Source organism: Cebus imitator, unplaced genomic scaffold (genome assembly GCF_001604975.1).
Source record: "Cebus imitator isolate Cc_AM_T3 unplaced genomic scaffold, Cebus_imitator-1.0 Scaffold627, whole genome shotgun sequence".
Lineage (NCBI taxonomy): Eukaryota > Metazoa > Chordata > Mammalia > Primates > Cebidae > Cebus > Cebus imitator.
In genome coordinates, this window is record NW_016107942.1 from 749,425 (window position 1) to 774,985 (window position 25,561).

Consider the following 25,561-nt stretch of genomic DNA (forward strand, 5'->3'; position numbering starts at 1 on the left):
TCTGCAAATAGAGACAGTTCCACTTCCTCCTTTCCTATTTGAATACACTTTATTTCTTTTTCTTGCCTGATTGCTCTGACTAGAACTTCCAATACTATATGAATAGGAGTGGTGAGAGAGGGCATCCTTGTCTAGTGCCAGATTGCAAAGGGAATGCTTCCAGTTTTTGCCCATTCAGTATGATATTGGCTGTTGGTTTGTTGTAAATGGCTTCTATTATTTTGAGATACGTTTTGTCAATACCTAGTTTATTGAGGGTTTTTAGCATAAAGGGCTGTTGAATTTTGTCAAAGGCCTTCTGTGCATCAATTGAGATAAATAATCATGAGGTTTTTGTCTTTGGTTCTGTTTATGTGGTGAATTACTTTTATAGACTTGTGTATATGTTGAACCAGCCTTGCATCCCAGGGATGAAGCCTACTTGATCATGGTAGATAAGGTTTTTGATCTGCTGTTGCAATTGGTTTGCCAGTATTTTATTGAAGATTTTTGCATCTATGTTCATCATGGATATTGGCCTGAAGTTTTCTTTTCTTGCTGAGTCTCTGCCGGGTTTTGGTATCAGGATGATGTTGGTCTCATAAAATGATTTGGGAAGGATTACCTCTTTTTGGATTGTTTGGAATAGTTTCAGAAGGAGTGGTACCAGCTCCTCTTTGTATGTCTGGTAGAATTCAGCTGTGAACCCTTCTGGACCTGGGCTTTTTTTGGGTGGTAGGCTCTTCATTGCTGCCTCAACTTCTGCCCTTGTTATTGGTCTATTCAGGGTTTCGACTTCTTCCTAGTTTAGGATTGGGAGGATGCAAGTGTCCAGGAATTTATCCATTTCTTCCAGGTTTACTAGTTTATGTGCATGGAGTTGTTTATAATAATCTCTGATGATGGTTTGTATTTCTGTGGAATCTGTGGTGATACCCCCTTTATCGTTTTTTTATTGCATCTATTTGATTATTCTCTCTTTTCTTTGTTATTAATTTGGCTACTTGTCTGTCTATTTTGTTGATCTTTTCGAAAAACCAGCTGCTGGATTTATTGATTTTTTTGAAGGGTTTTTGTGTCTCTATCTCCTTCAGTTCTGCTCTGATCTTGCTTATTTCTTGTCTTCTGCTAGGTTTTGAGTTTTTTTGATCTTGCTCCTCTAGCGCTTTCAATTTGGATGACAGGGTGTCGATTTTAGGTCATTCCTTGCTTCTCATGTGGGCATTTATTGCTATGTATTTTCCTATAGACACTGCTTTAAATGTGTCCCAGAGATTCTGCTACATTGTGTCTTCGTTCTTGTTGGTTTCGAAGAACATCTTTATTTCTGTCTTCATTTCACTGTTTATCCAGTCAACATTCAAGAGCCAGTTGTTCAGTTTCCATGAAGCTATGCAGTTCTGAGTTAGTTTCTAAATTCTGAGTTCTAACTTGATTGCACTGTGGTCTGAGAGACTGTTTGTTATGATTTCCGTTCTTTTGCATTTGCTGGGGAGTGATTTACTTCCAATTATGTGGTCACCTTTAGAGTAGGTGTGATGTGGCTGAGAAGAATGTATATTCTGTGGATTTGGGGTGGAGAGTTCTGTCTATTAGGTTTGCTTGGTCCAGGCTTGAGTTGAAGTCCTGGATATCCTTGTTAATTTTCTGTCTTGTTGATCTGTCTAATATTGACAATGAGGTGTTAAAGTCTCCCACTATCATTGTGTGGGAGTCTAAGTCTCTTTGTAAGTCATTAAGAACTTGCCTTATGTATCTGGATGTTCCTGTATTGGGTGCGTATATATTTAGTATCGTTAGCTCTTCTTGTTGCATTGATCCTTTATCCTTTTACCATTATGTAATGTCCTTCTTTGTCTCTTTTGATCTTTGTTGGTTTAAAGTCTATTTTATTAGAGATCAGAATTGTAACTCCTGCCTTTTTTTGCTCTCCATTTGCTTGGTAAATCTTCCTCCATCCCTTTATTTTGAGCCTTTGTGTATCTTTGCATGCGAGATGGGTTTCCTGGATACAGCACACCGATGGGTTTTGGCTTTTTATCCAATTTGCCAATCTGTGTCTTTTGATTGGGGAATTTAGCCCATTTACATTTAGGGTTAATATTGTTATGTGTGAGTTTGATCCTGCCATTTTGATGCTAGCTGGCTGTTTTGCCCATTAGTTGATGCAGTTTCTTCATTGTGTTGATGCTCTCTACCATTCGGTATGTTTTTGGAGTGGCTAGTACTGGTTGTTCCTTTCTAAGTTTAGTGCCTCTTTCAGGAGCTCTTGTAAAGCAGGCCTGGTGGTGATGAAATCTCGGAGTACTTGCTTGTTCACAGAGGATTTTATTATTCCTTCAGTTATGAAGCTTAGTTTGGCTGGATATGAAATTCTGGGTTGAAAGTTCTTTTCTTTAAGGATGTTGAATATTAGCCCCCACTCTCTTCTGGCTTGTAGGGTTTCTGCTGAGAGATCTGCTGTGAGTCTGATGGGCTTCCCTTTGTAAGTAACCCAACCTTTCTCTCTGGCTGCCCTTAGCATTTCCTCCTTCATTTCAACCCTGGTGAATCTGACGATTATGTGCCTTGGGGTTGCTCTTCTTGACGAATATCTTTGTGGTGTTCTCTGTATTTACTGGACTTGAATATTGGCCTGCCTTGCTAGGTTGGGGAAGTTTTCCTGGATAATATCCTGAAGAGTATTTTCCAGCTTGGATTCATTCTCTCCGTCGCATTCAGGTACATCTATCAAATGTAGATTAGGTCTTTTCACATAATCCCATATTTCTTGGAGACTTTGTTCATTCCTTTTTACCCTTTTTAATCAAATCTTGCCTTCTCATTTTATTTCATTGAGTTGTTCTTCAACCTCTGATATCCTTTCTTCTGCTTGGTCAATTCAGCTGTTGAAACTTGTGTATGTTTTGTGAAGTTCTCGTGTTGCGTTTTTCAGCTCCATCAATTCACTTCCATTCCTCTCTGTTTATTCTTGTTCGCATTTCATCAAATATTTTTTCAAGGTTCTTACTTTCTTTGCATTGGGTTAGAACATGTTCTTTAGCTCAGTGAAGTTTCTTATTACCCACCTTCTGAAGCCTGTTTCTGTCAATTCATCACACTCATTCTCCATCCAGCCTTGTTCCCTTGCTGGTGAGGAGTTGTGATCCCTTGTAGGAGGAGAGGCATTCTGGTTTTGGGTGTTTTCATCTTTTTTGTGCTGGTTTCTTCCCGTCTTTGTGGATTTATCCACCTGTTGTCTTTGTAGTTGTTGGCTTTCAGATTGGGTCTCTGAGTGGATGTCCAGTTTGTTGATGATGAAGTTATTTTTCTGTTTCTTATTTTCCTTCTAACATTCAGGCCCCTCTGCTCTAGGACTGCTGAGTTCCACTCAGGCCCTGCTTGCCTGGGGATCACCTTCAGCGGCTGCAGAACAGTAAGTGTTGCTGCCAGTTTCTTCTGCTATCTTTGTCCCAGGAGGATACTCGCCCGATGTGTCTGAGCTCTCCTTTATGAGGTAACTCTTTGGATATATGGGGGTCAGTGAGCTGCTTAAGGAGACAGTCTGTCCTTTATAGGAGCTCAAGTGCTGAGCTGTGAGCTCCATTGATCATTCAGAGGTGCTGGACAGGTACGTTTAAGTCTGCTGCAGCAGAACTCATAACCCCTTCCCCCAGTTTTTTCCCAGGTGCTCTGTCCCGGTTAGTTAGGGCTTTATTTATAAGTTTCTGTCATGCTGTTGCCTTTTCTCAGGGCTGCCCTGCCCAGCAAGGAGGCAGCCTAATCACTGTCTGCCTGCAGAGGCTTTGCTGAGCTGCTCTGGGCTCTGTCCAGCTGCCCTGTGAACATCCCTGCCATCCTGTTTGCATGGGTATAGTTAGAACTGCCTCAGCAATGGCAGCCCAGAGACAGCCAGTAATGGCTCTCTCTGTAATGGGGGGCTGCCTCAGCAATGGTGGACTACTTCTGTAGTGGTGAACTGCCTTGATAATGGCAGACGCCCCTCCCCCACAGAGCTGGACTGTCCCGGGTTCAGCTGTGCTTGCTGTGAAACTCTCAATCCAGAGTGTTTCTGATTGCCGTTTTTTTGTGGGGGTGGGACCAGCCAAGCCTGATCACCTGGCTTGCTGCCTTAGACTCCTTTTTTTTTTCAGTTGAATGGGCGACTCTGTCTCTCAGGTGTTCCAGTCACCTGCTGAAAAGGTGCCAGGATCTGTGTGATTTCCCATGAGGCGACACACTACACTGGCTGAAACAGCTGCACTGAGATTCGTGGCGCTTTTTTGCCTGGAAATCTCCTGGTCTGGCTCCCTGTTTCAGTCCCCTTTTTAATCAGTTGAATGGGCAATGCTGTCTCCCAGGAGCTCCAATCACCAGCTAAAATGGTGCCCGGACCCGTGTATTTTGTGCAGAGACCTGCTGCACCAGGGCACTGGCCAAAACAGCCATGCTGGTGACCCTTGGGCCTCCTCCGCCTGGGAATCTCCTGGTCTGTGGGCAATAAAAATCCGCTTGTAAATGTGGTGTCCAGTCACCCTCCATGCTTTCGCTGGGAGCTGCAATCCTGAGCTGGTCCTAATTGGCCATCTTTGATCTGTCCATCAGAAAGCATGTTAATATGCTTTTGTGCCATTAAGGACTCACCAAGGTAACAGGTACAGAAAGGCAGAAAAATAAACCTAACAGGGTAATAATTAAGATTTTTTTTTTTGAGACATGGTCTTGCTCTGTAACCCAGGCTGGAGTGCAGTGGTGCAATCACAGCTCACTGCAGCCTCAAATTCCTGGGCTCAAGTGATTCTTCTGCATCGGCCTCCTGAGTAGCTGGGACTACACAGGCATGTGCCACCATGCCTGGCTCATTTTTAAATTTTTTGGAGAGATGGGGTTTTCTATGTTGTACAGGCTGGTCTCAAATTCCTGGGCTGTTGTGATCTGTCCACCTTGGCCTCCCGAAGTGTTAGGACTACAGGCATAAGCCACCATGCTTGGCTGAGACATTTTGGTAAGAAATACCGTTTTCCTACTAAATTGTCTATATTCCTCTTGGGTCGGCTTGCAAAGTCCCTGTGACTAGAACAGGAACTATGGCTGCATGGGAAATATGGAGGCACAAGAGTGGTACCTGGCAATCATAGGCTCAGCTTGTTTCCAACCTCCCAAGTCAGCACAGCCCCACTGAACAGAGTGCTGGCAAGTATTTATGCCATCTGTCAGATAATTAAGACAAATCCAAACATGCATTCAGTGTTACAAATGGAGTCATGGCTAACCTCTCCAAAAAGAAAGCAGTTTTCCATCAATCATTTGTAATATTATCAGATACTTTCAATCCCCTTGCATGCAGGAATGAAGAAAAAGTCTCTACGTAGCAGCTGCTTCTCACTGGAATCTTAAAGGCTAACTCTAAGAATGAATTCTACTTCTAATCTTTATCAAAGGCTGCCTTTTCACACAAGGAACATGCCTGAATGATCTATAAAAGCTACCCAAATAATTAGTAGCCAAATCAATATGCCAAGCATATTTGGGAGTTGGGTGGCAGACTCCAAAACTGAGGCCATGCTAAAATAATGTTAGCTGAAGGTTGTAAAAAAAATATTATGAAACACTAATTATGTGCCATCAATCATTACTCAATTTGTAGAACTTCCCTACAAACCTTGGGAGGTGAGAACTTTAAAGAAAAATCCCACACACAACTTTAGGTAATATAGAAAATTCCAAAATGGGAAATCCTTTAGAAAAAGAATATACCTAGTATACACAAAGATGAAAAATATAGATTTCAAATGGGATAGTCTAGTTTACACTTGGGACATTGAGATAATTTTAGGCGTCAACTAACTGGATTAAGGGATATCAAGACAGCAGGTAAAGTGCTACTTCTGGGTTTGTCTGTGAGGGTGTTTCCAGAGGAGACTGGCCTAGGAGTTCATGGACTGAGGGCAGATTGGCCTGTGTAAGCTGGCACCATCCAACTGAATGGAGCCCAGATAGAACCAAAAGGCAAAGGCAAATTATTCGCTGTCTCTCTCTCTCTCCTCAAGCCAGGATTCCTTCTGCCCTTGGGCAAACACAACTCCAGGTTCTCCAGCTTTTGGATTCTGGGACTTGATCAGCAACACCTCACGCCGAACTCATTTTCAGGACTTTGAGAGTTGTACTACCAGCTTCCCTGATTGTGAGGCCTTCAGGCTTGAACTGAGCCATGCTGCCTGTTTCTCTGGTTCTCCAGCTTGCAGACAGCCGGGCATGGGACTTTTCAGTCTCAATAATCGAGTGAGCTAATTCCTTTAATAAACCCTTTCTCATCTCTCTCTACACACATATCTTATTGGTTCTGAGTCTTTGGAGAACCCTAATACAGACACTGTAAGAGAAATATGAACCACGTTTTACCACTGTGTCCCCAATGCATGTGATAGCAAGTGACAGTACTGATGTTTGTGCAATAAATGTTTACAATGTACACCTACTAGCTTTTGATAATTTGAATTATTCACAAAAGGGAAAATAAACAAAAGTGGTATGTAAGATTAACCATCAACTTAGTAAAATTCCATTTATACCACAGGTTGTTCTGGTGCAAAGCAAACAATAACTCTGATGTTATGTATAATTTGACTTGTTCAATAAGAATAAAATTATTCAAATATTATAATGGAGTTAAAATATATTTAATAGATCTAAAACAAAAATTTTGGCTCTATCAAAACTTAGGTCTCAATTATAACATTACTAAAGTACTTGTGAAAATTATCCCAGATTTCTGGCTAAGGCTTGTGTAAAGGGTTATTTGTTTTCATAATTTTGAAGATTTTCTCCAAAATAGCTATTCCAGGCTGCTTAACAGTCCCAGAAGTGAAAAATCTTAAAAGATATTTCATTTATATCCATTAGAGTCTTAATAAAACCCTAGTTCCTTTAGGCAAGCTGGTGGAATAAATATCAGAGCCCTCATCATAAGTTTGCCCAAAAGGTCAACTTTTATAGATAAATTCCTAGCTCATTAGTGTAAGGAAAAACTAATATGATCTGTTTTTCATACTTAAAATACACAACAACAACAACAAAAACCTCTGAAAAATAGTAAAGGGTGCCAAAAATGAAGAAAATGAAAAGAAATTCTACTTCCTATATCTGTCTTGCTTAGAGAAAACAGACTATAGCAAAATGAATACTACAGGTTTCTCTTTTAATAAACAAAACCATCCAAAGTACAGTTCCAAAGTACAAAATCAACCAGTTCTGGACTGATAAGTGATAACAGTACACAGATCAATCCTTCCTTAAGGGAACAGTCTCCTCCCTGATGCCCTCTTTGGTCACTATGCAGATCCGGAGTGCATCCCCAGTGTACACGTCTCTCTCAGCCGCAGAAATGAAGACATCTTTCACCAGCCGCATGGCTCTGTCCAAGGACAGTGGGACATGCTCCACATTCTGCATGTTCTTAAAACCAACCTGGTGGGACAGGAAAATTTGGTGAGATGACATGTGACAATAACAAGTTTCCTCCAATACCCTCATGTGTATGAGGATTTGTGATGAAAACACTACACAAAATTAAAATGTCCCTCAGACTGAATATAAACCCTTCCAGACCTCGATGAACTACACACATCAGAAATCTGACAAATATTCACTGGGAAAGCTCCCACTCTTGAGAAGCACATGACCTAGAGAGGTAGATATATGGACGCAAGTGATGAGGGAATTGTTATAACTAAGAAGAAAATAAGAGCCAGAAGAGCTCCAATAGCTGTCCATTAAGTCTCCTAGAAGAAGAAAGGCTTCAGCCTTCAGCAGACAGGACTCTTGAGTAGGTGAGTGCTGAAGGCTACACTGAAGACCATAGAACATTCCAGACTGAAGATGTGGGATGGAGTCAGGAAGAAGACATCTTTTCTGAGAAAAGCAGAGTTAGGGTCTGGGTGGAGCGTGGATGACAGATCAATAAGCAATAAGCAGAGGAGTAGCTCTATATAACGTATTTCAGAAAACTGAGCAGGATGAATTAGGGAAGTAGGCTTGTAGGTAGAAAGGATATTAGGAAATAAATCCAATAATCTGATAATGTAGATCTGAATTTGGCTGGCAGTAAACAAAAAGAGGGACAAATCAGAAATACAGGTGACCAGCTGGGCATGGTGGCTCACGCCTGTAATCCAAGCACTTTGGAAGGCTCAGGTAGACGGATCACCAGGTCAGTAGTTTGAGACCAGCCTGGCCAATACGGTGAAACTCCATCTCTACTAAAAATGCAAAATTAGCTGGGCATGGTGGCTGGCACCTGTAATCCCAGCTACTAGGGAGGCCGAGGCAGGAGAACTGCTTCAATCAGGGAGGCAGAGGTTGCAGTGAGCTGAGATTGCACCATTGCACTCCAGCATGGGTGACAGGGCGAGACTCTGACTCAAAAAAAAAAAAAAGAAAAAAGAAAAAAAAAACCGTTGTTGACCTTTGAACAACAGTTTTCAACTGCTCAGGTCCATTTATACATAAATTTTTTCAATAAACATACTGGAAATTTTTTGGAGACGTGCAACAATTTGAAAAAACTCAGATGAGCCACATAGCCTAAAAATATTTTTAAAAGCTAAGAAAATGGTATGTCACAACTGTATGTAGATACTATTTTATCATTTACTACCATAAAATATACATAAATTGATTGTAACAAATTAAAGTGATCTCTCAAGGTTCTCCTTTGTTTTTCACTGTGTTTAGTGCAGTATTATAAACCTTAAGTAACAAGTGACCCAAACAAAGCACTACTAGTGATGTTGGAATTGCTCCCTGAGAAGCAGAGAAAGTCATGACATTACAAAAAAAAAGTTGAATTGCTTGAATGTACTGTAGATTGAGGTCTGCAGCTGTGGTTGCCCACCACTCCAGACAGATCATTCTCCTTATAAACAGATGATGTAACTTGCAGTATTAATAAATACAGTACAGTACTGTAAATGTATTTTCTCTTCCTATTTTTTAAATATTCTATTTTCTATAGTTTATCATAAGAATACAGCACATAATACATATATAAATATGTGATAATCGACAGTTTACATTATTGGTAAGGCTTCTGGTCAAGAGTAGGCTTATTAGTAAAGTTTTCCAGTAGTCGAAAATTGTACGTGGATTTTCCAATGCTCAGGAAATTGTGCCCCAACTCCTGTGTTGTTCAAGGGTCAACTATATGGTTGGGTGCTAAAATACAGTATTAAGTAACACAAAAAGGTTGAGTAAGAGGGAGAAAGGCATTTTTATGATCTTCAGGTAAAGGTGGCAAGAGAATTAAAAACATGGGTGGAACCACTGCAGACATAAAGGAGTTGGCAGCCACGAGAATACAGGAAAATAAAGCCATGGGAGTAGGTTAGGATCCACGAGAGAGTAGGGAGAACACGGAGAGAGATGATAAGGTTTGTGTAGGGCACATTAGCCAAACTCAAGGAGTAATTTATAAGAAAGTCTTTGTATCTCCGCCCTCCTAAGCTAATGAAGAGGAGAACTTGGAGGAAAGCACTTCAGCTGAATACGATGACAACTTGGACAGTATCATTACCTGGACATAGTATTACCTGGTTGTCAAGCAGGGGCTGTAGCATGGCACTTGCTGAGCCTCCAGCCTTGAAGGAGTCTCTCTGGTAAGACCCTACTGGGTCAAAGCTGTATACAGCCCCCTTTCCTTAAAGAAGAAAACAGTATCCATAAGGATGGCATCCAATCACAATCCCAAATCACTGCAAAAATAAATCAGGTCAAAACATGACAAAAAATGGACTATCGCCTTGACTAAAACTTCAGGGAAGGGTTGGAACTTTTGCACTATGACAGCTGTACCACACACTGTTGCACAGTGAAAGACAGAACAGTCACCGTTGCACAGGTGCCACCCAGCAGACATCCCCAATTCCTGTATAGGTGTGTTGTTCAAGGTTCAACTGTATGCTTGGGAATTAAAATATAATACTGGGTAATAGAGGAAGGGTGAGTATGAGGGAGAGAGGCATTTTTATGATCTCTGGAAACATGGACTGGAACCACTGCAGACATAAAAGAGTTGGAAGCCATGAGAATATAGAAAACAATCAAAGTAGGTAAGGACCCACAAGAGAGCAGGGGGAACAGAGAGAGAGAAGGTTAAGGTTTGTGCAGGGCACATCAGCAAACTCAAACAGTAGTTTATAAGAAAGTCTTTATATCTCAGCTCTTCTAAGCTAACGAAGAGAACTTGAAGGAAAGTACAACTTATGCATACGTCCACAAGACAAAGCAACATGTAACATGTATAATACGATACTATTTTTGCTTAAAAGAATAAGAAAACTATTTGTACAAGCACAAAGTATGGAAAGATAAATAACAAACTGTGGATGGTTATCTTTGAGCACTGAATTAGAGGTGAGAAAAGGGAATGACTTCATATGCTTCTGTATTATTTGAGTTTATTACAAAGAACACAGGTAATTTTGTAATTTTTTAAAAAGGCCTGTTAAAAACAACTGTGACCTAGGCATGAGAAATCACAAATAATTTACAAAATAATGGTTTTTAAAAAAATAACTGATTTGGAAAATACATCATATACCAGAACTTAGTTACCCAGGGAGATATGATATGGGGACAATCTTCTTACTAACCATGTACAACCACCATTAGCATTGTATGTTTTCTACTATTGAACTGCATAAACTGAATTCTCTGGTGGAGGAGACACCATCTGAGGTCACCTAAGAAACTGTGGTTAGTGTTTTTGCTGGAAGGGAGCTTGGGAAAAGACATGAGATCACAGCAGGCAACCCACTAACCTCAATATACAAAAAAAGAAAGAGATGTAATGTGTACAGGCCAAAAAAAAAAAAAAAGGTTGTATCTCTGATGAGGCTGACAGACCACAAGTAAACTGAGGCCCAAAAGCTTTACTCAAGGATGGAACCAATCTCAGAAAACCACACATAACAAATTTAAAAAAAAAAAACAAACAAAAGAAAGGGTGGGATATATCCAAGAACACAGCTTTAAAGACTCTCTAGAAAAAGCAAGACACACACTGGTAAAATCAATGTAAAACACACACATACACAAAATAAAAATAAATCAATGTGGAATGGCATCAATCTTGATTACAAAGTGCTTTTCCTAGTCAAAGTAAAATCCAAAAAGCACAATAATTTCAATGTAAAAAATAAAATCAGACAAATTTTAAAATAAATACAGATAAGCTTTGGATGAGAGAGGTTTTCCTAACAAGGCAGGAAACTGAATGTCATAAAGAAATTATTGACAGATTAGACTGTATGAAACACAGAAATTTGTGTGTAGTGAAAGACATCATCCATAAGAGAAAAATAACACTCTTGGGGGTATCTATAATATTACAGAGGGTTGACACAGTTGAACGTAGTTCTTGAAAATCGGTAAGAAAACTAACCTGCAAATAAGGAAATGGGCAAAAGTTAATATATGAATCAGTCTCCAAAGAGGAAATTTAAAAAGTCAATATATGTATGAAAACATTCATATAATAATATAAATAATATAATTTATAATAATATAAATTATTATTTATATTAAATAATAATTAAATATAATATAAATAATATAAATTAAAATAATAGATTGGGCAAAGATATGTTTCAAAATGTGTTAATTCTAATACTGGGAAGGTTACATAAAATCGGGTACTCAGGGTACTGGTGTGTCCTTTAGAAAGGGTGTAGTCAACAAAATACATAAAAAAAAAAAAATCTGGCCCAATACTTCTACTACTAGAAGTTTATTCCAACAAGCCAAGCATAATCGAGAAGTACACAAAAGTGTATTTACAAAGATGTTCGTTATATTGTTTATATTAAGAAAACAGGAAACCAAATGCCCTTTAGAGGACTGATTAGGTAAATGACGGTACAGCCATACTGTGTAAGTCAGCAATTAAAAATCATTGTGTTATAGCAGCAAAAACAGAAGGAAAAAAAATACAAAATCATTATGCATATAGCTTAGCTTAGATCTCGATAATACATAATGTATAGTCACAGAAAAACCGATACCAAAGCCCTACTTATATAAAACTGCATGCGTGTAATGTATAAACATGTACTGATTGTTTTCATTTGAAGAAAAACTAAAGCCATTTTTAATTTGGGAAAAAAAGTTTTAAAAGGCATGAGAGCAAGTAAGAGATTAAAGACAGAGAGGTTAGTGTGGACAGTGGTTGACATCAAACCAAAGAGCTGTGGACGTTGCTGTCCTGAAAGTTTCAACATGGAGCACTGCTCTCCAGGTCCCCACATCCACCAACACCGAAGACAGTAAATGAAGTCTCCTGAGACATTAGCAGAGGCTCTGGACTTAGGGGACCAAGCTCAAGAGTAGCAAAGGGTAGGAGCAAAACACATGAAATGAAAAGCTGATGTAAACAAAACACAGACTTTCAGTCCCCTTCTTCCTCCAAGGCCTAAAGCTGCCAACCCAGCTTTTCTTCCTATAGTCCCACCTCATTCCAGGAAAAAAGATTAAACTCCTGGCCGGCACAGTGGCTCACACCTATAATTCCAGCACTTGGGAGGCTGAGGCGGGCAAATCATGAGGTCAGGAGATGGAGACCATCCTGGCTAATATGGTGAAACCCCATCTCAACTAAAAGAAAAAAAAAAACTAGAAATTTGAAGAATTTGAAGAAAGCCTCTAACAGAGAAGACAGAGGCTAAAAATGAACACACAACATGGGGGAAAAAAGCACTCTAATGAAATATAGAAAACTGCAAAGAAAGTACACAACATCTAACAAAAACAGGATTTTTTTTTATAAGCCAGAAAATGAGAAAAAGCTCTTAGAAATTAATGTCACCAGAAATAAAAGCAATCAGTAAAGAATGAAAAGCTAAAATTAAGGAAATCTTCATACAGTAGAGCAAAAAAGACAAAGAGATGGAGAACATATGGAGTAAAAAATAAAGCACCAGGTCATAATCTAGGTGGTTGTGGAGAAGGTGGGAGGGGTAGGGAAGGAAGAGAGGAAAAGAAGGTGGAGAAAGGACAAAATAAATAAGAAACTCTAGGCAAGGAACATCATTATACAATTTCAGAACACCAGGGTAAAGAAAAGATCCTAAAAGCAAAGTCTCAAAAAGGCCCCGTTTTCAATTTTCAGAAATCTCTTCTAAAATCAGGAAATAAGAAAGAAGATAGCATAGGATGTGGTGAAATCTCAGTATGGCAGTGTGCATCTGTCTTAGCACAACTAGTCTATCCTGAAGCAAAGGTAAAAGAGATCCACCATATTATGTGAGGTCTGACCATCAGATGAATTGTATTCAGAGTGTACAAAGAACTGAAAAAAGTTTAAAGAAATCTGAGCCAATTACAGAGGTAGTTAATTTGAGAAAAAAATAAAAACGACTTATACAAGAAAGAAAATATCAACGCATACTACTTGGCGCAACAAAGATGATTCTCTATCTGGTCATAATATAAACATTAAAGGTCTATGTTATCAAAAGTTTGATGTGTTGTTATGGGAGGATGCTAATGAGGAAGAGAACACAAAAGAGCTAAGAACCACCATCTACCGGAACAAAATTACCAAAAGATATCTCAAAAGAGTGCAGTATAGTTTTGGAAAATGGAGGTAAGTGACAGAAAATACAGGTAAAAGAGCTAAAAATTGTCTCAGGAGGGCAATGGAAAAAGAAGGTAGAGGACTGCTTTATTATTCACACAAATTCCTCTATAAAATAAAAATCAGTTTAAAGAACATATAAAGCCAACCCGACAGACAAGCTTAAACAGACAGTTCTAGAGACACCTCAGGTTGTCACCAAAACTAGGAACACTGTTACATGGAAATCAAAGAACGGAGCTCTGAAGTGAAACAAAGCCAAACCTAAGTCTTAGGTCTGCTGCTTAGTAAATATGAACTTTCTCAGATTAGACTAACTCTCAGAAAAACTCAAGGATGCTGTCTGGCTTGCGGAAATTCAATGGCAACAATTTTTAATGTTGCTAAAATCTGAATCTATTAATCTGACATTCAAGTCAAGCATAACATAAGTCAAAAAAGACACCAGAAGCATCCAGCATTCTAGGTTAGGCAAATTAATCTGTAGCTAGAATCTATTACCCAGGTTAAGGGTAATTCATTTCTATTTTTACTATTTCTATACTTTTTCTCTTAGTTTTCAAGTAAAGTTGAAAGCCTCAAAAAGAAATTTTGTCAACCTAATTTATCTACACCTCAACCAGGGTAAGTAAAATGATCAGTATGCTTCCCAAGGATGTGTATGGGGGCAGATACTAAGAGTCTGAGAGAGAGCGCATGCAAAGAAAATGCTCATGGAACAGAAAGGGATAGGAGTCAACACTTGAGATGCAGGGGCCCCAGTCCCCTTTTCTTTCTGTGTCCATTGAGAAAGAGAGAGTGCTCTGACTGCTCTGTGATGTGGCCAGCTGCACGTATTTCCCTGGAGGCTCGGACCCAAGCCAAGGCCTGCCTTGAACATTCCCAGGCACTGATAATATTGTTTAAGCTACTGCTTGAAAACACTGAAAAATTACCCCTGTTGCTAAACACATAGAAACTATCCCCGGCCTTTAACCTAATGCCTTAAACACTCAGATGAACTCCCTAACTAGACTCCCTCACTGTGGACACATCTTTTCCTGCTGTCTGTTGAGAGGACTGCTGCAGCACTAAGTGCTTTCAACTGACCACCCTGAGATTTAGTGTTCTGGAACCCCAACTAGGTTCAGGGCAGTCCCTTACAGGAACTCCTTTGCCACCACTTTTTGGGCAACTCTAGCCATTGGTTCAGCCAGAAGGAACACCAAAGATGGGCTTACTCCAATAATGTCCTCATCTAGAGATTTCTGTCACTTCTTACCTCAATGGACTATTCTAAATGGTGACAGAGATCTGTCCTGGGAGATTGTACTTGGTTTTTTAGAAGCAACCAGAAGCCAATCCAAATGAGAACTGGTGGAAAACATCAATGCCCATAGGGCATACATGTGGGTAACATAGCTTTGGATCAAAAAACAGATGGAATAGTAAGTAACAAGACTAATACTCTCAGGCACCCCTGGTCTGGCTCTGACAGAAAATCAAAGAGGTATTTCAAAAAGTTCTGAAAACACTGGAGTAGATTCAAATTATTAATTACCCCAAATGACTTCCTAAGACTTTTCAAGAACTTTTGGAAGTATGTCTGTTAAGAAAAAGTTTTAATATTCAGAATTCTGTTTAGGTGAAGCTTTCTAGGTCAGATTTCTTTGTATAAGACAAAAATGCCTAATTATTTATTATTATCGTATGCAAGATCCTGAGAAACTAGTAAAATAACTGGCTGCTTAACATTCACTATTAGAGCTTTAACGTGTCTTTGGATATCATATACTTCCCTTTCAGCTTCAATTTCGTCACTTTCAATATCAGAAATAAAATGAGAATGGTGTTAGATGGTATTTTCAACTCTAGCTGGAAATATATACATCTAGGAAATAATAAATCCTCTTCCCCACCATTTTCCAGAAAACAGGAATTTTACCTTCTTCATCAAGTCCACCAATGATGTTGTAAACATAGTATGGAAAGAAGCGCCTTGAATACAGGATCGTAGACAGCATTGCAGCAATTGCCCCCGTAGTCATGGCCTTATTATTGGAATGCTTATACATCTGCAATTATTGATAAAAGTAACAGGCATGTAGAGGCAGAGGCTACTATAGACTAGAACAAGCAACAGTATAAAGTGAATAAATAAATGCATACCACAGTGAAAGGGGAAAGCATGTCAATTTCTTTCATGTTCAACCAACAGAGTATTACTAAGATACAATGCTAAGGGAAGGAATGCCAAGTTTGCCCTCAGCTCTCTGGTTTAAAGACTATTTTCTATACCATCCTTACGTCAGGTACTGCCAATTCAAGAGCTAATGTGCATGAAAGGGCACATGAAGTGGCTTAAGGAAGATGGGTTCGAATCCATCTCTCTCCCTCACTCTGCATCTAGACCGGGGTATGCAAACTACAGTCCAGGGGCCAAATCCAGCCTACCCCCTATTTCTGTAACTATTGTCCGTGGCTGCCTTTTCACTAGAAAAGCAGAAACAAATAACTGTGACAGGGATCAAATAGCACATAAAGCTGAAAATATTTCCTATCTGGTCCTTTACAGAAAAAATTATGCCAATCCCTGATCAAACCCAGATGTAAGTCCCTCTCTTTGTGGAGCAGATCTCTGTGACAACAGAATACATAAGGGAACACCCTTATTCTGCATAATTTTAATACACAGCAGTGGTTGTGATCCTAAAACATCTACAGTAGAGAAAACAAGGGTCCAAAACAGGGTCTTAGCATGACAATACAGTGATTGCAAGATCCTAGCTGTATCATACCATTGGGAATCCTACATTATCCACCAATACAGAAACTTCACAAAAATTATAAACATAAAATGAATTTAAGATCACTAATTTTTGCTACCCATATAGCAAACATCTCTAAAGAGAAACCTAAAGCCAGGCATAGTGGTTCACACCTGTAATCTCAACTGAGGCAGGAGAACGTTTGAGCCCAGGAGATGAAGTCTACAGTGAACTACGATTGCACCATTATACTCCAGCCTGGGAAAAAAAGCGAGACGCTGTCTCTAAATAAATAGGTAGATGCCTAACTAGCACTGTAAAATCAATGACGGTCAAAACAGTAAAAAATGATTAGAGATCAACTACACTACAAGTAATGGATAAGTCCTTTTACAGAGTCTTTCCAAGACAAAAACCATAAAAAAAATATTCATTCCATTTCAATTCAAAACCAAGCACCAACAATTATTTACTTCATCATTTAATAAAGTATGACAGAAAAGCTTCGGGAAGGGGTATGTATTATATTGACTCCACTGTTTCTTGTTTTACTAACAATGCCATGTTTACGTTTGTCTTCTAAATCCCATTTATAAAATAAGCATTAGGAATTATACAAATTGTCAATAAATGTAAGTCATTATAGCTTTCAATATAAGTTTTGAAAAAAGTATTAAAAATTGATAAATATTGAGTGAAATCCTTTCTACATGTTCAAAAAGCATATGCTAATAAAAAACAGCATTACATACTCCAGTGACCACTCACAAGTGTAAATAATCTCAAGTGTTATTCACATGGGCAAAACAGAATGTGATCACTCATGACTTCTGGCAGCTGGCTATCAACTGAAGCCTGTCAGGTGATAGAAGTTAATGGTGTATGTTGTGCTTCTCATCCAAGCTCCTGGCTTATTCATTCTTTCGTATTTGTACTCATGTATGCTGCCAACTAAGAACACAACACCGTAAAAAAGCTTGTCAGCTGATGGTGCCGCAAACCAAGCTCCTGTGTAAAATCTTTCCTGGGCTCTTTCCTGCCACAGAAATTGATTTGTTTTGTTTTTGAGGGCAGAGTCTCTTCACAAGAACTCCTCCTAGGCTACTTCTAAAAGGGTAGAGAACCCTTCATATGATACAAGACTTTAACAAATGGAATGTTCTGTTGTTTCACATTATGCTACTTGAATGACCCTGCATTAATAATATAATTTCATTTATAGGCCGAGCGCAGTGGTTCACACCTGTAATCCCAGCACTTTCGGAGGCCGAGGTGGGTGGATCACGAGGTCAGGAGTTTGAGACCAGCCTGGCCAAAACCCTATCTCTACTAAAATACAAAAATTAGCTGGGTGTGGTGGCAGGCGCCTGTAATCCCAGCTCCTCAGAAGGCTGAGGCAGGAGAATCACTTGAACCCGGGAGTCAGATGTTGCGGTGACCTGAGATCATGCCATTATACTCCAGCCTGGGCAACAAGAGCAAAACTCCGTCCCAAAAATAAATAATAATTAATTTCATTTCTAGGATACATTTATAATTAATGTACTAACCTAGTGACTCTCTAGCTATTCTGACCAACAGTTATGTTGTAGGTTTAAATGAATGTAATGAATTGCTATTAATTTAAAAATAGTGTAGAAATGTACAAAAGCATCTACCTTTAGTCTTGCTTCAATAATCTTTGTCAGGGTAAGACAGTCTCCATGAAAACCGCTGCATCCAATGACTGTTTTGTCTGTTCTGTAAAAAGCACATTCCAGAAAACTGAACTGGTTAGACAGTAGAGTAAAACATATCTTGGGCAATTTTAAATTTAAAACTCCTATTCTAACTATTCTCTAAATGGTAACGGCACAAGCAGCCACCCTTCAGCGGTGGGGGGCAGATGTCTCTACTCCTATGTCTCACTCCTTATTCCAGATAGGTGGATCAAAGACTTTAAAAATGCAACTGTGAATAGACTAAATAAATCATGGGTGAATTTTTTTTACTATCTTGGCCTGGAGAAGGTAGGTAGGTAGGTTGATTGATTGATTTTTAAGACAGTTTTGCTCTTGTTGCCCAGGCTGGAGTGCAATGGCACAATCTTGGCTCACTGTAACCTCCACCTCCTGGGTTCAAGCGATTCTCCTGCCTCAGCCTCCCAAGTACCTGGGATTACAGGCGCCTGCCACCAACCCCAGATAATTTTTGTATTTTTAGTAGAGATGAGGTTTCACCATGCTGGCCAGGCTCATCTCTCCAGCACTTTGAGATTAGAAGCGTGAGCCACCATGTCCAGCCTGGGGAAGGTAGTTTTAAACATGACACAATCCAAGGGCTACACAGAAAGATTTCATAAATTTGACTCCATAAAAAGTTAAAAGTTCTACAGAGAAATTTATGAGTAGCTTTTTAAAACCCTAACAAAATATACTGGTAGCATCTACTACCAAAGTTCAATTTTGATTCTACAAAGAGTTCTTATAAATAAGAAAAGCAGTAATAACATAATGGAAAGATGGATTCCATGAACACTCTATGAACAGACAAGTCACAGAAAGAAGAGACATTAAGTCACCATAAACATAAGAGCCTCTATGTTGCTCAGAAATCCAAATCTAAAAAAAGAGACTATTTCAACCAATTATACAGTACTGGCTAATAATGTCTAACTAAATGCTGGTGAGGTTGTGGAAACAGTATAAACTGATTAACTTGTTAGATGAGCAACTTGGTAGTATATTAAAAATTTAAATACAACCACTTTCACTAATTCTATTGCTAGAAATCTAGCTTGTCAATATCCTTACGCAAATATGCAAAGGGATGCTCCAGATTCACCAGTGAGTATACATTTTAAAAGCGTCCCCAAACAAAACAAAACCTCAATGTCCATCTGTATGGAACGGATTAAATTTTGGTACAGACATACAAATTCAACCCTGTATTTCAAAAATTAATTCCTAGAATCTTGATCTGAATCTATAAAGAAACCTAAACAATATTTGGCAGAGGCCACCTTTAGTCTTGCTTCAATAATCCATGAAAACTGCTAATTCCTTTCAGAAACTTATAATCCTTTTGGAAAATAATTCCTTTTGGAAACTTATGAATGACTCACACAAACCATACTCGTCCTACTAGGAGAGCAGCTGACGCCTCTGGAGTCATCACTAGCATCACTTGATCTATTCCCATCACCAACCACACTGCACTGATGTGAAGACCTCCAATTCCCTAGAAGGCTTTACTGCCTTTACTAACAAGACTAGCTGACAATTCCAATAGGGAAAAATCTTAGAATTTCAACATCCTTTCCTCAAATATCCAGGTGTATCAAAGAAATGGGAGTTTTCATGCAAAGAATAGAGTCTCAAATAGGTTTGGAAGAGGCAAGCTTGGTTATAGGTCAGCCCCACAGGACATGGGATGAGGGATATATATAGGCATTGGTTAATGCTTCATTGTTCCTGTTCTCCATCTCTATACCTGACTTGTTTCATTAAAAAAAAAAGGGGGGGGGGCTCACTTCAGCAGCAAACATAACTAAAGCATTACGAAGATGAGTAAAAGCTAGTACAAAGGTGGTATCCATAAAGTTATGTTTTAAAATCTTATTCCTTATATTTACTACTTTCAAGTTGTACAAGTGTCATCTTTGAGGAGAAAAAGGTACACCAGAGCATTCTAAACAGAAAGCAGAAAGGGGGTATCAAAAGATGGACGTGGACAGAAAGAGAACTGGGAAGATGAAGACAAACTTCATTGCTTTTTTTGGTTAAGATGTGGGCCATCCCTGGGACAAGGAAAGAAAACAGATCTTTACTTCTTTACCTACTCCCTACAATACAAGGAGGGCCTGTCCAAAGGACCTAAACCTTGTAAGTCCCATTCCTATTACAATTCAAGTTTAACAGGCTTTTATAATTAACCCAGTAATTCATGACCATTTATAAGCGTTTCCAAAACTGTTAAAAATCACTGCTAATCTGCAATATGTATTTAGGTAATTTGTGCAGGCTCTTTTTTAAGTTTTGGCTTTATTTTCATGTTTGAGGAAAAATACAGCTAGCCTATTAAAACTGAGCTGTGGATATAATTGATTAGGATCTAACTAAGATGAACGTTTCAGGTTAAAAAAAGTGTGGGAAGGCAGATTAAAAAAAAAAAAAAAAAAAACACCATTTAATGGATTAATGGTGCTATGGCTTGAATGTCCCCTTCAAAACTCATATTGAAATTTAATTGCCATTGTGAAGGTACTGGGAGTTGGGAACAGGTGTTAGGTCCTGAGGGCTTAGCCCTCAGGAATGGACATTATCATTAAGAGTGGGTTTGCACTCATTTGCTCTCTCCTTTCTTTCTCTGCCCTTGCACCATGTTAAGACACCGCAGGAAAGCCCGCACCAGGTGCCAGCCCCTCAATCTTGGACTTCCCAGCCTCCAGAACTGTAAACAAATAAATTTCTGTTCATTATAAGTTACCTAGTCTATGTTATAGCAGCATAAAATGGACTAAGACAAATGTAGATGGAAAAAGTGATACAAAGTAACTACACCTTGTAAGACCTAGGTGATGGCATGTGGGTTTTCATTACGAAACTCTCTTACTTTTGTTGTATATATGAAATTTTTCACAGTAAAATGCTGGGGTGAACACATTTAGGTTACAGAAAGGGCAGTTGGTACCCTGAATATTGTAAATGTTTAGACTGCACATTGAATCATTAGGAAACATTAACTTAGAAAACGGTTTTCTAATAAAATCGCTCCCAAAAGCAACCTAAAAACTCATGAAATCAATCATGTAGAAGTAGAAACTCTCAAAGCATTAAATCATTACAAAGGTATTGTGAAGTGTCTTTAGAAATATTTACTTACAATTTGTAACATTTGGGGCTATCCCGGGTATGAATTGAAAACCCTTCACTCAATCGAGTATCTGAAGCAACAATTGAAAAATCTTCTCCAGCAATTGCCAGTACAGTACTGAGGAAAAAAGACAAAAAAAAAATTAATTCTCCAGAGTGGCAATCCTATTTCTACAAGTAAAAGAATGCTCCATAGCATATAATGGGATAAAATACTCTAGATGTGAACAAAAATAGAATTCAAATGGGAAGAGGAAAGATGAGGGGGTAGAGAATGAACCCCTGGCTACAAATTGTCTGGAAAAAAAAATTATTAACAAGCCTAAATCAGGGCAAAGTCTTCTTGGCAGGAAGTAACAGAAAAGCCAATGAATGATCATCACCAACACATTAAATACTTACTCGTGCAAGGTACTACTAATACAGAACAACTAAATGCTACATTTGTTCCCTTGAGGATCAGGTACAAACAGCGGTACTACAACATAAGCTTTGTGAGTTTAGAGAAGATGGGATTTTTTTTTTTCATTTCTTTATATCCAAGTCCTTTTATAATGCCTATTTCTTTATACCTAAGTCCTTATATAATGACAAATAAATGGGCAAACAGTAATATTTTCCCTCTGTGGCTGTACAATTTGACAGCTTATCAAAGAGACTTACAGTATGAATTTCAAAAGCAGACTGCCTGGATTCTAATTCTGGCTTTTCCATTTAGTAGATACGAGGCTGTGGGTAAGTTACTTCTCAAAGCCTCAGTTTCATCATATATACAACAGAGATCATATCAGTTGCCACCTCACTAGGGTGTTCAAAGAATCAAATATGTAAAGCCCTTATTGCAGTGCCTGACATGTAACTGGTCCTCTAGTAAGTGTTAGCTATGACTGCTGCGGCACTAGAATATGATTAAGCACCTGGGCTCTGGAATTACGAGACAGAGACCCATCTTGCTATTTACTAGGTATGCCATCTTGGGCAAATTCTCCAAATTCAAGTTGATGGTAACAATACCTGTGTCACAGGGTGTGTATATTTGGGTGTGTATATCTTAATGTACAAAGCTTGATTGGTAACTATAACCACTGTTTCAATGCAGTAGTGGAAATTAAGGCATGGTGCCTCACAGACATAAGGACTCAGAAAACTTTAGCCACTATTTTAACTGAGGTGGGATTTGTGTTAAAGCTCTCACATAGAAAATGACGGCATTCCAGGTAAAATAAACAGCAAGTGAAGGCAAACAGGTAATAATTCAAATAGTACATACATTCAAGCAACTCATTCAGGTGGCCCTTTTGCATAAGCACATGTAGTAACATAAGGTTTATGTGATAGACAGGGTTCCTACTGTAGAAAATCCCAAATGCCAAGCTAAAGATTTTGGAATTTTAGCAAGGAATGATGAAGGTTTTCTGAGCACGAATGATCTGTAGTTGTAACTACTCAGGAGGTTGAGGAGGGAGGACTGCTTGAGCCCAGGTGTTCAAGGCTGCAGTGAGCTATGACTGTACCTGGGCATTAGAGTGAGACCTGGACTTTAAAAAAACAAAGAGAGAGAGAGAAAAGTCCCATTTACAAAGTGGGGTTTTAGGAAGACTACTCTGACAATAACATAATTATGAAATGGGATGGAAATATTGTTCTAACACTAACACAATGGTAAGGTAGCAGGTGAACAGGAACAAACAGGTAAATCCAAAATCATCACAAATGCACAAAATAGACAAGTTTTTATATCTACTTAAATGTGTTAGGAACTGGGAAAACCAATTATGACATCCAAGATTTAGAACTTACATGAGCAGAATGATGGCATAATTATAAGAAGTATCTTAACGGTAGAGAGGAGGCTGGGCACAGTGGCTCATGCTTGTAATCCCAGCACTTTGGGAGGCTGAGGCAGGCGAATTGCCTGAGTTTGAATTTGCCTGAATTCAGGAGTTTGAGACCAGCCTGGCCAACACGGCGAAATCCCATCTCTACTAAAAATAGAAAAAATTAGCCAGGCGTGGTGGCGGGTGCCTGTAATCCCAGCTACTCAGGAGGCTGAGGCAGGAGAATCGCTTGCATTCGGGAGGCGGAGGTTGCAGTGAGCCGAGACTGCGCCACTGCACTCAAGGCTGGACTACGGAGTGAGACTCCATCTCAAAAAAAAAAATAACAATAATAATAATAAATAAAAATAAAGGAGGAGAGAAAATTGAGAGGAATAATTAGCTTGCTTTTTGTTTTGTTACCTGTCTTGATTTACCATGAGAGCAGAAAAACCTGCTAGAAATGTTTTACTGGCCGGGCGTGGTGGCTCACGCCTGTAATCTCAGCACTTTGGGAGGCCGAGGTGGGCAGATCACCTGAGGTCAGGAGTTCAAGACCAGCCTGGCCAACATGGTGAAACCCTGTCTTCATAAAAATAAATAAATAAATAAAAAGAAATGTTTTACTGAAGAAGCCAGAATCGACTCACGAGAGGCAGAACTAGAAAATCACATTTGGGATTAATCCTCCCAGGAATGAGACATTAAGAGTGCCGAGTGATAAGGCGGCTAATGACTTAACTATATTTAAAGACAAAGCAGAAAAAAAGAACTAGGCCTCATTTTGTGGAAGCAAAGACTGCCTGAGAGCCAGCTGCAATAAACACGAAAGTAAAAGAACAAGGCTAAGGAAAAGTAATCAGAAAATTCTAAGTAACTTTTAGGGCAGTAATGGCTTAAACCGAATTACAAGGGATTAAAAAGTGAGTAATGAGTAGGGTATACTGAACACTGAAAGTTCTTATTTATGGAAAATAGTCTTACAAAATGGGTCCAATAACCCTCCCTACAATATACAACTTAATGAGTCATCACAGGAAGTGTTAGAGGATTAAATAAGATAACAACTTATAATTTACAAAATACATTTCTCATGTTTCTCACCAAAAACTATGAAGCTGCTAAGATAGATAAGGAGATTTAGGTTCAAGAAGTTCAGAAGTACCCAAAGACCACACTGTCCTTTAGTGGCAGAACCAAGGCTAAAATCAGTCTTTCGTTATCTATCACACTCCAAAAATGTGCATTAATATTTGAAATTTATGAGAAAGCAATTAATATTTTTCTTTAAAAAAATTTTTTTTTTGTTTTTTTTTTGTAGAGATGGGGCTGGTCTTCAACTCCTGGCCTCAAGAGATGATCGTCCTGTCTTAGCTTCCCAAAGTGCTGGGATTACAGGTGCGAGCCACAGTGCCCGGCCAGTACTTTTTATTTTCTTAAAGAACCATCGGTTCGAAATTGAGCGTTTATATTTTAAAATACTAACCTTGATTGATAACTATAACCACTGCTTAAATTTACAGCTCTTCCCTGTCAACAGTCTTAAACAGAGCATCTTTCTATAAACCTAAATCTCTGGTGTACCGCCACGGAAAATTTTATTACTCAACATAAAGCTGGTAAATAAAATAAAAACCAAAACTTGAACATGCAAGAACACACATATTACAAGGTCCATCTTCTATTTTTTTTTTTTCCTGAACTTAAGCTAAACGTTTTTTAAAAAAAAAAAAAAAAAGCACTTATTTACGAAATTGTTTGCTCAACCAATCCCACCTTCTATTTGAAATAAAAGACAATGACTCAACTGCACAATTAGAAATAACAGAAGTCAGGCAGCTACAATTAGACGTTGCTACCGACACAACTATGCATCTAACACCACAGACCAAACAATCCTAACTTTTAAGTCTCAGACGCTAGACCTTTATTCTCGCCTGCTGGCTTAAGAAACATGTTCAGACTCTACGAAAAGCTAAGATAGTTTTAAAGATCTTCCATATGGGCAGAAGCTGTTTCAATTTCTACTTTACTGTCTGATAGCAGCAAGGAGCATGGAGTGGCGGTCTACACTAAGACCCAAATAACCAGGCTGCAATGGGAAACCCTAAAAACCAAGGCTGTATCGCAATCACCAAGTAAACTCGAGCAAAACGAGCCTAAAGGGGGAAACATAGCGCAAGAGAGGACGGCAGGAAGACGGGCCTTGTGCGGACCCCCTCAGCTCAGGGTTCTGAGGCCTGCAGGGAATCCGGGCAGCGCCTTCGCGGCGGTGACCCCCAAATAGGCTTCAACAGATGGGGGGAGGGCGAAAGTGAAAGCGGCGGCTCTCAAGGATTTTTACCCTCCGTTGAAAGCGTAGGGCGAAAATCGTAGCTGCAGAGGGCCCGCAGCTCTGTGCGGCTCCATCCCCAGGTCTCTGCCAGGACCCGAATACATGGCTGTGGAGGACAACGCCGCACTGAAGCGCCCGCAACTCCGTCCTGTACGCCTGCTGTCTCACGGCGAGATGGCGGCCCTGACCGGACGTTACGCCACTTCCGGCTTTCCTTAAGC

The 25,561-nt window shown here is 39.2% G+C and overlaps 1 protein-coding gene across 1 annotated transcript; it reads right to left on the bottom strand.

Annotated features, from left to right (window-relative positions):
• Positions 1–7,135: 7,135 nt before the first annotated feature.
• PSMB1 (proteasome 20S subunit beta 1) lies at positions 7,136–25,560 on the bottom strand. The gene is made up of 6 exons (XM_017517316.2): positions 25,350–25,560; positions 21,199–21,306; positions 17,994–18,075; positions 15,513–15,642; positions 9,546–9,652; positions 7,136–7,425 (listed from the first exon to the last, which is right to left on the bottom strand). The coding sequence occupies exons 1-6, from the start codon at positions 25,442–25,444 to the stop codon at positions 7,240–7,242; spliced, it is 708 nt and encodes a 235-aa protein (XP_017372805.1). The 5' UTR covers positions 25,445–25,560; the 3' UTR covers positions 7,136–7,239.
• Between the last annotated feature and the right edge of the window lies 1 nt (position 25,561).

Excerpts from the sequence above, each read along its gene's own strand:
- PSMB1 (XM_017517316.2), bottom strand. The coding sequence starts at position 25,444 with ATGTATTCGGGTCCTGGCAGAGACCTGGGGATGGAGCCGCACAGAGCT. Across the intron at positions 18,076-21,198 it reads AGCCCCAAATGTTACAAATT|AACAGACAAAACAGTCATTG; the intron begins GTAAGTAAATAT and ends TGCTTTTTACAG. Across the intron at positions 15,643-17,993 it reads TTATTGAAGCAAGACTAAAG|ATGTATAAGCATTCCAATAA; the intron begins GTAGATGCTTTT and ends CAATAATTGCAG.